Source organism: Musa acuminata, chromosome BXJ2-4 (assembly GCF_036884655.1).
Source record: "Musa acuminata AAA Group cultivar baxijiao chromosome BXJ2-4, Cavendish_Baxijiao_AAA, whole genome shotgun sequence".
Taxonomy (NCBI): Eukaryota; Viridiplantae; Streptophyta; class Magnoliopsida; order Zingiberales; family Musaceae; genus Musa; species Musa acuminata.
Window position 1 is genome coordinate 27,856,271 of NC_088341.1, and position 14,842 is coordinate 27,871,112.

The 14,842-nt window shown below is 36.1% G+C and overlaps 1 protein-coding gene across 2 annotated transcripts; it reads left to right on the forward strand.

Annotated features, from left to right (window-relative positions):
• The first annotated feature begins 2,524 nt into the window (after positions 1-2,524).
• Positions 2,525-7,315, forward strand: LOC135584246 (purple acid phosphatase 2-like). 2 transcript variants are annotated; one of them, XM_065104383.1, is made up of 8 exons: positions 2,525-2,883; positions 3,086-3,286; positions 3,442-3,553; positions 4,738-4,964; positions 5,842-5,980; positions 6,263-6,483; positions 6,738-6,859; positions 6,958-7,315. In XM_065104383.1, the coding sequence occupies exons 1-8, from the start codon at positions 2,695-2,697 to the stop codon at positions 7,148-7,150; spliced, it is 1,404 nt and encodes a 467-aa protein (XP_064960455.1). In that variant the 5' UTR covers positions 2,525-2,694; the 3' UTR covers positions 7,151-7,315. The 2 variants fall into 2 exon arrangements, with proteins under 2 accessions (XP_064960455.1, XP_064960456.1); XM_065104384.1 differs by having other exon boundaries at positions 2,745-2,883; positions 3,030-3,286.
• The last annotated feature ends 7,527 nt before the right edge of the window (positions 7,316-14,842 follow it).

Here is a 14,842-nt window from a genome sequence, read left to right on the forward strand (position 1 = left end):
TGTTTGGGCCTTTCACTTTGCCCAACACAACCTAAACTTGAGCCCAACTAGCCCCTAATTGAGTTATCCCAATTCCAACCCAATTATGTGCTAACTATGAATTTTAAGACGTACATTAAGCTAAATAAGTCTGGCAAGTCTAGGTTTCTTCCGACAAGCTTCCGACGAATTTCCGACGATCTCTCGGTAATGTTCCAACGGACTCCCAACAAGCTTTTGGACTTCACGATAATCTTCTTGGTGAGTTCTGACAAGCTTCTTTGGCAAGCTCCTGGACTTCTCGATTAATTCCGATAGAACTTCCGGTGAACTCTCGAACTCCCAATGAAATATCATTCTTGACTCCGGGACTTTATTTTGCTTTATGCCTTGATCGCTAACATAATTAATCCTGCACACTTAAGACCTACTTCAATCTAGACAATTATTACAAGGCTTAAAATAAATGTTATCCAGCATATCATTGGTTCATCGATGCTTCGTCCGATTCTTCGGCGCATCGTCTTCTCTTGCGGCCTATTGCCCAATTGGCCAATTGACCTCCGCAACTTCAATTTCCTTGGCACAATTTTCGCTCTTCTTGGCTCGATGTCCGAACCTATGGCCCAAAGTCTTCTACTGATACATCGATCGATCCTCCGGCTCGATGTCCAATCTTCTAACATATTCCACTCCGGCCCAACATGATTCTTCCTGCCTTAATTGTCTCTCCCTAATTGAAGCTTCTTGTGTCACTTAAAATGCAGATCAGATAAACACTATCAATTGGTTTCATCATCAAAATCTAAGATTCAACATCAGCATCGTTCGAACCTTTGATGTATCATCCGATTCTTCCGGCTCGATGCCTGTTCTTTGACTCTGACCCAACATTCAATTCTTCTTTAATTGTTTTGCCTTTTCATGATTATAGTTAGTCCTACATCACTTTTCTTAACACATGGATTAGATCAATAATTCATGAATTGAGAAAATTGAGATTCAACACGAGTTTGCACTTACAGCCCATATGTAGCTACTTGGGGCAATGGTTTGACTTGTCCTATCTTACTTGATTTACCATGATGCTTCACCATGGCAAGATTGTGAAACTTCTTCACTATTTTTTAGAATTGCTAACCGGATCTGAGACCACAATGTCATAGATTTAGCTAAAATTACCTAAGTCGTGAAGCACCCTTATGGCAAAGTTATGGACTTAGCTAGAGTTACCTAAGTCGTGAAGCACTATTGCATTAATGAACTTAGTTGGGATTGCCTAAGTTATTTGTTATACATCCGCAAAGGGTCAACCTATTTGCAATCTCACACAGGTCTTGTATGACCTATAAAAATGGTAAGTTGATTAGTTCGAAAGCGAGTGATAGATAAGTTTTGATGTCTTACGAAGAGGGCAGCTTTATAAGTGATTCAATAAACACTTTATGTGCAAGAGAGAAAAGAGAGGAAGAAGATGTGATGACAAGTTCTTGTCAACTTAACGTGCGAACTTATGTAAACCAATCAACGCCTAGCATTACCTCGAAGCCCCATCCATCCCTATGTCATCCTAGGGGTTCTGGGGGTTTGAGCTGGTTGACGTTTTACACCGCATAATGGTTTATAGAAAACAGACCGTAGCATGCAAAAACGAAGCCATTTTAGAGTAGTTTTTCCCGACATGGTGAGCAATTGTACTATAGAACTATTTTTACTTATATTTTTCAAGCAAAAAACACACAAAATCGTGACAAAATATGTTGTCAAGAATATGTACAAGCATGCAAAAGTGACGAATGATTCATTGAGCGAAGATGTTATGGGTGCATGACGATCGTTTGTGATAGCTCAGTAATTGTGTCAGCATCGATACAGTTGTCGAGTAACATCGCCCTTTCCTACATCGTTGTTAGCACCAATGTAGATCTAGAGTGATGACAATCTGCATCATCTTCTTCCTCCTCTTCTTTTGCCTCACCTCTCGTCATCTTTCTCTCTTCATCCACAATAGCCATTTGTAGTCCCAACAACATTATCGTCTGCCATTACCGAAAATATAATTGGAATGTTAAAATTATTTTTTTCTATCGTTTATGTATTTTAATCGATAAAACTGACGATATTAAAATATATGATCTTAAAAATTATAAAAATTTTAATATAAATTTTTAAAATCTAAAAATCGAGATACTAAATATGTCTATCTACTTGAATAATCTATAATCACCCCTATCTTTAACTGTGACACAAATCACTCTAAAAGAGTTTAGTATGGTCTCTGAGGTAAAAAATAATATTTTTTTAACATGATAAAAGTCATGAAACTGATTAATATTATAATTGTAAATATGATATTTTCATACTTGTGAGAAAAATAGTCAACAGTGAGGATTTGGCACACGTTATCATCGTCATCATGATGTTCATCTTACTCGACGGCCGATCGCAGTTTGTCCGTTCTCGCTTCCATCCGCAATCCTCGGTCGATGGATTTCCAAGTTAATATATTTTACTTGGCATCGATACCATCCAATTCGATACCCCTCCGCCCGCACATCCCTGGGCATATTCCCCTCTCCTATCGCTTTCTGTCGTCTGCAGCTTAATCAGAGGAGTGTGCCACTGCGTTGGCCAAAAACAGAGCCGAAACAGAGCGATCTGCGGGGAGGAGACAGTAAAGAAACCAAGAATACGGGAGGGAGAGAGAGAGATCAGATGGGGAGCTGGTGGCGGGGAGCTCCTTGCCATCTTGAGCTTCTTTTGGCCGTGATTTTGGTGGGAGTCGTGAACCGGAGCGATGGAGGAGTCACCAGTGGGTTTGTCAGAAAGGTGGAGAAGACCATCGACATGCCGCTCGACAGTGATATCTTCCGCGTTCCTCCGGGTTATAACGCGCCCCAGCAGGTGTCTTCTAAGCTTCTATTCCGTTAAATTAGTCTCCTTTTTGTGTTCCTAACGAGTTCTTCTGCTCTTGTTTTTTGTATGATCTTTTGCCTTGTCTGGTGATGTTCCATGTCTTCTCTCACTGTTCTTCCTGTGGCTATTTCCAGGATTTAATTGCTATCGAAGTTTTAGAGAAAAAAAAAATCTTTTCCTGTTCTTGAAGGTACATATAACCCAAGGTAATCTTGATGGCACTGCCATGATCATCTCATGGGTGACCGAGGACGAACCTGGCTCCAGCGAGGTGCTTTACGGGACTGACGAGGATAAGCTCGAGCTGTCTGCTGAAGGCAAATATACTCGATACAAGTTTTACAACTACACCTCCGGCTACATCCACCATTGCACTATCAGGCATTTGAAGGTCATCGGAAGCAATATCTTTTGCTGCTATTTTGTGAATCTGTATGTTTATGTTGCAGTTGCTTGCGTCAATGCCTCTTGCTCATATCCTTTGGTGATATCCATTATATGCAAAGCTTAGTATTAGGAGTAACATCAAAACTTGTTTCTTTGCAGTATGACACTGAATACTACTATGCTGTGGGGATTGGGCACACAGTTAGAAAGTTCTGGTTCACAACCCCACCTGCAGTTGGTCCAGATGTTCCTTACACCTTTGGCCTTATAGGTAATTTTGCTGATACTATCTAGATTCATGTAGGACTACACATCTAATATTCATGTGAGATCTTTCTGTTTATGATTCTTATCATCTTGACTTCATAATTTTTTTTGTTATGTGAATCACTGTAATATGTTTCCAGGAAGATTGGCATTACTGATGCCGATGGAACATTCATCCTTTCTGTAATTTTTGCTTGCAAATGTACAGAAACTTCAAGTGTTCAGACAACAATACTGATAAATGCTAGGGGAGCTTCTGACCTTTGATTTCACTTGTGTTCTGCTTTACTATCATGTCTGAGCATTGGAAACTTTGTCCATACATAGAGAACTGCCTTCTTTTGATCCATTGTTTATGATATGTATTGCAATCAGGATTTTCAATCTGAAAATTATTTAGCAGAGAAAGATGGTACAGATTGGGGTCTGCTTGGTTAAACTTTGTTGATTTGTTATCCACTGTTGTTCATCTGATGTCATTTTACCGCTCACCACCTGTTTGAATAAAGTGCGGCAATAGTTGTAGCAGGTGGTCTTTGTTCCAAATTCATACATCTTGATGACATAGGCCATTTCAAGAAACCATGTATCAGTTTTCATTCTTCATCTGACATAATAGATTGAAATATTTTAAGATATAAAGATATTTCCACACGCTGTAGCCATTTGGTTTTTGCATGGGTTCATATGAGTTGGGGTTTATTTCATTATTTTCATCCAGATTCATGACCTGTTAACTTGATAACATTCATCTCTAAGTAGAAATAAAAACTACATGTGTTGCAACTATTGATCATTTTTATTCCCATTTGTTGTCAGTTTCATTTTCTTCTAATGTTCTCTCCACATTTAACCTACCTTACATACCATATGATACCACCTTGTATTGTCTTTGAGCTGGGTATATTAAGCCCTTAATAGCTATTTACTAGTCAATCCTTACAAAGTAGAAGCTACATTGACATAATTATATGTGGTTATCTGCAATTCTTTTCTGTAGGCCTCAGTTTTATTAACGCTTGATTCTCTCCTTGTAAGTTCAGTCAGTCCAATCTAGGTGTGAGAAAAATCCTTCATTTTCTATGTCTAAGTTTTTGGTTTTTTTTAATAGTTAATATCTGATAGAATATTTCCTAAGAATTCATGCCCTACTATTACTTTTTTAATATATTTTTGCATGAATTTCAGGTGATCTTGGACAGAGTTATGACTCAAATGTCACACTGACTCATTATGAATCAAATCCAAAAGCACAAACAGTGTTATTTTTAGGTGACCTTTCTTATGCTGATAACTACCCAAATCATGACAATGTCAGATGGGATACATGGGGCAGGTTTATTGAGAGAAGCACTGCATATCAACCTTGGATTTGGACTGCAGGAAATCATGAGATTGACTTTGCTCCAAACCTTGTAAGTAGGACAATGAAATGCAAGTCTAGGTTTCTTATTGTTCTTGATCGTTGATCATTTTATCATATTGCTTATCATTTTATTATACTTTTTCTATACTCACTATTATACTCATGATACTTCTAGTCCATTTTATGGAAGAATGATCATTTCTGCTGCTTTGTGATCACATTATCTTCGCGCTGGTGACAAACAAATCTGCTTTAGAATCTGAAGCATCAGAAAAGAAGTTAATATATCTAGAAGTTTGGGTACTTTCATTTTGAAGATAACATGAAAAGGAACAAAAGATTATTGTCAGATCATTGCACCTTTCACAGAGATGCACACTCAAACCAAAAATTCACAGTGTAGAGAAAAGAAAAGAAAATTATTGGGATATGGACAAAAAAACATACTTTGTAAGGTCAAAAGCATGATGTTCTCAACTGAAGGCATTAAAATTTCAAAATTTTGAAAATTTAAAATAAGCCGAAACCGTGTAATTGAGAGTTCCATACAACAAAATGCTTTGGACAATTTTTGGAGAACTTATAATAATTACATAGTCCTAACCTAAATAACAGTAAAAGATCCATATAGTCGACCCCAAACACTTGAGATATTATGACTTTGTTGTGTTATAATTTCAAAAAATTCACTTATAAATATATCAAACCAAGATAGTATATTAGACAGAAAGAAGCTCCAAACAACAGCATCAGCATAAATTACATGGCTGATGAATATATTAAGGAAATTAGAGCTGAGAATTAACTGATCTTGTGTTTTCTAAATCCATTTTTGGTTGGTTAGAATTTGAGAAGTCTAACAAGCTTGACCTGTTGTCTGTCTGAGAGAATATGGACAGCTGAAATGTTTATAACATTTTTTGCAGGGTGAAACTGTACCATTTAAGCCATACAGACACAGATATCATGTTCCCTATAGATCTTCCAGCAGCAGCTCTCCATTTTGGTACTCTATCAAGCGAGCATCGGCATACATAATTGTCCTGGCATCATATTCAGCATATGGTACTGCCATGTTATGCTTTATGTGAATTTTGACTTTCAAACATAGTCATGACCTGCATGAGAAGCTATATAATTTTCGTGTTTAATTTGATTTAACAAAATTAATTATTCTCTTTAGTTGCATCAATTCTCTTAGCCTGTTTCATCAAGATTAATTTTGAACTTTTAAGAACTGCTAATTAAAATCTTATAAACAGTAACTATAAATTTGCAGTTCTTTTGGATTTTCATACTTCTATACAAATCTTTTTGATGTTCAATGGCCTCTTCTTCATTTGGCAGGTAAGTACACTCCTCAGTACAAGTGGCTTGAAGCAGAGCTACCCAAAGTTAATAGAAGTGAGACACCATGGTTGATTGTTCTAATGCATGCACCATGGTACAACAGCTACAACTATCACTACATGGAAGGTGAATCCATGAGAGTGATGTATGAGCCATGGTTTGTAAAATACAAAGTCGATGTTGTATTTGCTGGCCATGTTCACGCCTACGAACGCAGCGTAAGTGCCTCTCTCTGTGTACCCCTTTTTCCCCTACTTTCTTCAACTTTCCATAATGCCTAAAACTATATATGGTAGGAAAAATGAGATGCATACTTTCAAGAGCTTCAACCAGATTACTTATTTGATGATCTTTCTTATTTCAAGTTGTATTTGCTTCAAATCCTCTTGCAGTGGGGAATGAATTCTCTTTGTTATGTGACTGAGTGCCCTGTGCAGACAATCCGATGATGTAAACGTTTGTGGTCTTGCAGTATAGAGTATCAAATATTGCTTATGACATAGTGAATGGAAAATGTGAGCCAGTGCCGGATGAATCAGCTCCTGTATACATCACTGTTGGTGATGGAGGAAATCTTGAAGGACTTGCTACCAAGTATGACTCCACATGAGATACAAACTTTGCACATGTCTCAATATGAGAGAACTCTCTTCTCTTCTTAACCTGTATCTTTCTTTTCATATGCACTGCAGCATGACAGAGCCACAGCCCAGTTACTCAGCTTTCAGAGAATCCAGCTTTGGGCATGCAGTGTTTGAGATCAAGAATCAAACCCATGCCTACTATACCTGGCACAGAAATCAGGATGGCAATGCAGTGGCTGCTGACTCTCTGTGGTTCTACAACAGCTACTGGAAGACTGCAAATGAGGCTTCAGCTATGTAGTGATTGAACATTGATGGCAGTTCAAAGGCATGAATGTTGTACTCGCTCCCAACCTTGGGTTATGTAATGAAATGCTTCTCCATGTACCAATTGGCAAAGTCATTGCTGATTGACATTTGTGGTGTGATATGGACAATCTTATTGGTTTCAAATTAGTTTATGCGATATTGATCATTGTGTTATCTTCTTTCCTAGATTTGACACTGTAGGCTGAAATGAACCCATATCATCAAACAATTTGAGCAGTTTTTACAGTAGCCAATCCATAACATCAAACAAATTGTATTATCCCAAATAGCAGTGTTCTTTTAGAGAATATTTTTTTCTAATATGAGTTATTATTTATTTTGGCAATTATCTGATACATGGAACACCTCAATTTAGTCCTGGATTGGAAATTAGTTAATGAACATATTTATGTATGTGATAAACTTAGATTGAAGCACTTTGATTCAACGAGGGTAATTGATCTAATTGGCTTGATAGAAATGAAGTCAGATTCCAAATTCCTTAGTATTTAGGTTCATTGACTTCATGAATGAAGCTAATCATCCATATCCACTTACAATGTGATGACACTATTATTGCTCCTGATCTCCCTACAGGTATCGGTCTTATTTCTACCTCATCCTCCGATGCCACTCTTGCTGCTGGCTGCCAGCCGTGTAGGGCGCACAACTCAGCTATGGCTTAGGCGCTGGTCGGAGAGCTTCGAAACATGCCACTACCTTCGGTCGGGACAATATGCGGGTCCAAACTGATGCACAATCCATCATTCACTTCATCGAAGGCACCCATCTCTGTTGTCAGATGGCTCTTGAACACTCTCAACTCTTGTTCCATTAGCTTCATTCCAAGAACACTTACTGCATGAGCACGCTGGATGATCTGGGCTATTCGCACAATCCTCTTGCAAACTTTCTTTGATTTAAATGACAGTTATCTTTACTTCGAATAAATAAGATCAGATCTAATTTTAATCCCTAACCATCACCATCTCTGGGGTCATGAAGAGAGAGAGAGAGAGAGAGAGAGAGAGAGAAAGAGGTCATTTATTGTCAATAATGCTTGTGGTCCTTTAATATAATACGATGACTGAAATGAAATGATTGAGAATTGCATGAAATCCCAAAAGTCTATTAAATTAAAATTCCAAGGGCATTTCATTTATTATCAAAGACATAACATCAAGTTCTAAAATCTAAATCAGTCGATGTCCAAATTAGTTTATTTGAAATAAATAAATAAATAAATAAATAAAAACCTAAAATATTTTTTTTATATTTTAGTCATAAACAAAAACAACAATAAGTGTCTTAACTCTTTCCAACATAAATATAAAGTCTCTATAATCTTTACTCACTTTAGAATATTGATGGAGAACTTTTTTCAATCTACTATTAAAATAGTTTACTCTAATAGATGAAGTAAATACCAAGCCTTAAAAACCTACCTTTCATCCTATGGTATACAATATCTCAAGTTACCACCACACACTCCTCAACTAGTTCGCTTTGTTAAATAAAAATATTGATATATAGTTGAAACTTATTTTACTATTTTATACCAAGCCTTTATGCTATAGTAACCTTTCAAATTACAATCTACCTCATTAACCGTATGCTCACTTCAATCTTATAACACTAGTCATCATTTGAAAAACTATTTTACAAAATCCCAAACCTTCAAAAACTTAAAGCATTTGGTTGTTTATGTTATTTCTAACCATGTCTATATGTTTTACACAAGTTAATACCAAGATCCAAGTTAACACTAAAGACTCGTACTCTTTTGAATAAATACTTTTTGATATTATGATCCTCAACTCAAAAAATCTTTATATCACGTCATATTACTTTTTCATTTCAAAACCGTGAGTAATCAATAATGCAAGCCACACGAACAACTATACTATAGGTCATTGGATTTATATGAATATACTATCACACCCTCTCAAACAAACCTCTTACTACGCTAACCAATACTTCTTCTCAAGGCATACACTCCCTTATTACCCCAGTTCAGCAACACCTCACCCCCTCTTTAACTTCTCCACCTACTCACCTTGCAATGCCCAATGAAACAATACCCTTGGCACTACAATTGATGTCTTTATCTTCTCTTAGGCCAAGTGATACCGAAGTGCATCAACTTAATCAGGTACGTATCAATGACTCTCCACAAATTCCTATACCTACAATACATACCATCGCACTTGGACATCACATGATAACACGCTCCAAAAATGATATTTTCAAATCATACCAAATCCTTGACTTTTATACAATTACAAACTCTCCAATTGAATCGATTGAACCCACAATTATCATCCAAACCCAAAAATCTCCATACTAGGACAAAGTTATGTGTGAAGAATATGATGCCCTACTCCATAATGCCACATGGACTATTGTATCATTTCATCACATACAAAATATCATTAGGTGTAAGTAGATCTTTTGAATTAAGTAGAACCCAAATGGATCCATTGTTAGATACAAAGCATATCTAGTAGCCAGAGGATTTCACTAACAATCAAATGTTGGCTTCACAAAGATATTCAGTCCAGTTGTTAAACCGATAACAATATGAATTATTTTAAGTTTGGATATCACAAAAGGCTAGCATATACGATAATTGTATGTTAATAATGCTTTCTTACAGGGGACCCTAACTAAAAATATCTTTATGCAATAACTTTTTGACTTCATCCACCCTCAATATCCAAGCTATATTTATAAACTACAAAAAATTATGGACTTCATCAAGCTCCAACAGCCTAATTATACTAAACTTAGCTCATTTTTGGCATTAACTGGTTTCATCAACTTTAAGTCTGACACCTCATTATTTAAAGTACTATATATCGACTAGTGTATGTAGATGACATTATTATTATAAACAATAATCCTATGGAGATTAAGGAATTCCTTAAACAGTTGACAAATCGATTTTCCATCAAGTATCTAGGAACCTTAAGCTACCTTTAGGAATGAAAGCAATATTCATATTTTTGGACTTTTCCTATTAAAAAAAGTACATTCAAGATCTATTATCAAAGATAAATATGCATAATGTCAAAGAAATTACAACTCCACTCTTTATTACTGAATCACTCAAATTATATAATGACAGTCCTACTATGGATTCTACACAGTACCGATAAGTACTTGGCTCTTTATAATATTTATCCCCACACATCTAGATATCTTATTTGCAGTCAATAAATTATCATAATTCATGCATTGACCCTCTACTACATATTGATCTATAGTAAAACGAGTCTTGTGATATTTAAAATGGACTCTCAATTATGGACTTCTTTTTCGTAAATACTCATCACTCATCTTTTATCTCGATGCGTTCGTTGATGCTGATTGGGCAAGCAATATTGATAATCGAATATCTATGTCAGCTTATATTATTTTCGTTGGAGCAAATCCAACTAGTTAAAGTTCTAAAAAAATAAAAAAACTATTACAAGAAGTTGAATATCGAGCCATCGCCACCACTACTGTAGAATTTAATTGGATTACCAATCTACTATAGGAATTCGGCATCAATTCCAAATTCACTCATACAATATACTATGATAATATCAGTGCCACCTACCTATGTGACAATCTAGTGTTGTACTCACGTATTGTCACATCCTGGATTTTTTTTTTTTTTTTTTTCACACAGGCCAAATAAATAAACATCACTTTATTCATCATCTATAACCATTTATTACAATTCATTTATTCATCAAATTATAAATAGAAAGTATACATAGTGATGTTAACTTCAAGAGTCATCCAAGTGGCTCTACCTAGCGGTAGAGGAAGGTCCGCTCTCCACTGGAATCTGATTTAGTACTAGAGAGAGGCTGCTCTGAAAATCAAAAACAAAGAAAATTCAGCAATGCTGAGTAGGAACCCCAAAAGTCAAATCAAGATGAATACATGATCAAAATTCAATCAATCATCCCATTGGCGTATATCAAGTACCCGAAGGAGCACTCCCCCAACAGCGGATGGAGAGGCTTTATCCTACGGGATGAGTTTGTGTTCTCCCAACAGCGGATGGAGGCAAACTCATATCACACTCCCAACAGCGGATGGAGTGGTGTCCCACACCCGCCAAAGTGGGGACACGTTCCTCCCAACAGCGGATGGAGGAACTGTCCAACCGCCACGTCTGACGGCCCGCTAATCCCCGAAGGGAATCGCCCTACCTGCTCTTGGCAGGAATATAATCTCACACTGGTCATATCCATTTCGGGATGAAATAACATATTTAAAACATCTCTTTCAAAAGTCATCAATATCAAATAATATAAATTAACCCTCAATTGACTTGAACTCTAGTTTAATCGATTCAATTGAACTCGATTTACTAGAGCCTAATTGAACTGATCTCTAATCCTTATTTAACTGGTCTAGAACCACCCTAGACTAGTATGATTTAGACTAGATTAAGTTCAATTTAGGTTAAACTAACTTGAATAAGTCAATCAATTCGGAATCACCCTGAATTGATCTAGACTAATCAAGTCTAGTTTAATTCAATCAATATTTGGGCTCAAGTTCAACAATAATATTGGGCTAGATTGAGCCGGTCCATCTACTGGTCATGTGCATTATACATGATTGAGCATGCATTACATAAAACTGGCCCAGCCTTGGCCCATGGACTAGTCATAGCATATACACATTAACAACATATATGAAAACATAATAATGCATTAAAAGATAGATGAGGAGAAAAGTTTTAATATAAAGAAATAACATTCTCAATTTGACTAGAAATCATAAGACATTAAAAGAGGGACTAGGAGATAAGTTTTAACATAAGGAAATAGCTTTCTAAAATCAAATAAAAATCATGTTTTCAACACATAAAATTTCAACATATTCTAGTCATATTTTAAATCATTCAGAATAATATATTTTAAATTTCAGATCAAAGAATATCAAAAAGGGATTTTAGATAACATATTCTAGTCTAACAAGATTTTAATCCAGATAAGATTAAAGATAAACTGTAATACAGAAAATATATCATAGAAAACATATACCTTTTTAACATATTTAATTCTATAATAAAAACCTTAATCATGGGTCAAAGAATATTTTGAAAACTTTAACTGATTACTTTAATACAAAAAAATTTGACATTTAAAGAATTGATACACATTTTTCAAACTATAAAACTTTCAACATTTAAAGAATCAAAATAAAAGCTAAAACTTTTAAGAAAGGTAGGGAAACCTACCTCTTGTCAATAGGGTGTAACTCCTCGTTCTCTTGTTAACAGAGTGTAACTCCTCGTTCCTCCCGCTGCCAGGCTCGACTAGGTGAGGAACGAAAGAGAGAAATCCCTCCCCTTTAAATAGGAGGAGGTGAGCCTCTATTAAGGGAAATAAATTTTAATTTTCGTATTTATTTAATATAAATTATTTCCATTTAATATACTACCAAATATGATATCATCATATTTGGAATACTTACTAGTTATTTCCTTAATTCATATCAACAAACAAGGAAGTAGATTAGGATTTCCCAAGGAAGTAGATTAGGATTTCCTTAAATTATAATAACAAGTAAGGAAAGAAAATCAATTCTTAACTTAAATATTTGATGTGATTACATTTCTCCCCTCCTATAGGAAATTTGGTCCCCAAATTTAGCTTACCTTAATAGAATAGATGAGGATACTGCTCTCGCATATCTTCTTCTCTTTCCCATGTTGCCTCTTGGTCTGAATGGTGTTGCCAACAAATCTTTACCAAAGGTATAATTTTGTTCCTTAGAACATGTTCTTTTCTTTCCAAGATCTGGGTTGGTTGTTCTCTAAAAGTGGCATCATCTCGTAATTGTAGAGGTTGGTAAGATATGACATGTGATGGATCCCTGATATATCTTCGAAGCATTGACACGTGGAATACATCATGGATGCTAGCCAAAGTCGGGGGCAATGCCAATCTGTATGCTACAGGCCCAACCTTTTGTAAGATCTCAAATGGGCCAATAAATCTTGGGGCTAACTTTCCCCTTTGACCAAACCTCATAACTCCCTTGGTTGGCGACACCTTTAAGAAGACGTGCTCACCAATTTCGAACTCTAGATCTCTTCGCCTTCGATCTGCATAACTTTTCTGACGACTTTGAGCTGTTAATAATCTTTGGCGTATAATTCGAATATTATCAGCATCTTTTTGAATTAACTGAGGCCCCAAAAGCTTCCGTTCTCCCACCTCATCCCAATATACAGGTGATCTGCACTTTCTTCCATAAAGAGCTTCAAATGGAGCCATCTGTATGCTAGAGTGGTAGCTATTATTATAAGAAAACTCAATTAGATGTAAGTGCATATCCCAACTCCCACCAAAGTCTAAAGCACATGCTCTTAAGAGATCTTCAAGAGTTTGTATTGTCCTTTCAGATTGGCCATCAGTTTGGGGGTGGAAAGCTGTACTAAATTTTAACTGCGTGCCCAAAGATTTTTATAGACTTCCCCAAAATTTAGAGGTGAATCTTGGATCTCTATCTGAGATAATGCTAACTGGCACCCCATGATATCGAATGATTTCCTTAATATATAAGCTTGCTAGTTTATCCAATGAATACTTCTTGTTAATAGGAAGGAAGTGAGCAGATTTAGTAAGTCTGTCTACTATTACCCAAATTCCGTCATATCCTTTCACAGTCTTGGGTAATCCTGTCACAAAATCCATAGTGACTTGTTCCCACTTCCATTCAGGAATCGAAATCCTCTGTAACTTTCCCGCAGGTACTCGATGTTCTATCTTCACCTGTTGACATATCAGACATTTAGAAACAAACTCTGCTATATCTTTCTTCATACCATGCCACCAATAGTTTTGGCGTAAATCTCGATACATCTTAGTAGTCCCGGGATGCATGTTAAATTTTGATCTATGTGCCTCATCCAATAATTGCATCTTTACTGGATGGCTTTCGGGAACACAAAGTCGATTATGGAATGTAATAGAACCATCTTCGGCTTGGAGGAATTCAGATCTAGAACCTTGAGCTATTTCCTTAACTATCATTTGAAGATATGTATCTTCCTTTTGACCTTCTTTAACCTTTTCCACCAAAAATGATTGTGCTATCAAACACACAAGAAAACCTTTATTTGTCTCCGATAAAAGCTTAAGTTTTAAGTCTGCTAACTTCGTCATCATAGAATTCCTTTGAATATTCATATAGGCTACAAGACTATAGGTATTTCTGCTTAAGGCATCAGCAACTACATTAGCTTTCCCAGGATGGTAGTTGATATTAAAATCATAATCCTTTAAAAAGTCCAACCACCTTCTTGGTCTCATATTTAAATCTTTCTGTGTGAAAATATATTTGAGACTCTTATGATCTGTGAAGATTTCGAAAGTCTGTCCATATAGATAATGCCTCCAAATTTTCAATGCAAAAATGATAGCTGCTAGCTCTAAGTCATGAGTAGGATAGTTCTTTTCATGAGGCTTTAATTACCTCGATGCATAAGCAACTACCCTCTCGTTTTGCATTAGAACGCAACCAAGCCCTTGTAGTGAGGCATCACTATACACTACAAAACCTTCTCCCCCTGAAGGAATCACCAAGATAGGAGCACTGGTTAATTTCTTCTTTAATTCTTGAAAACTTTGTTAACATTTATCATCCCACATGAATTTTATGTTCTTTT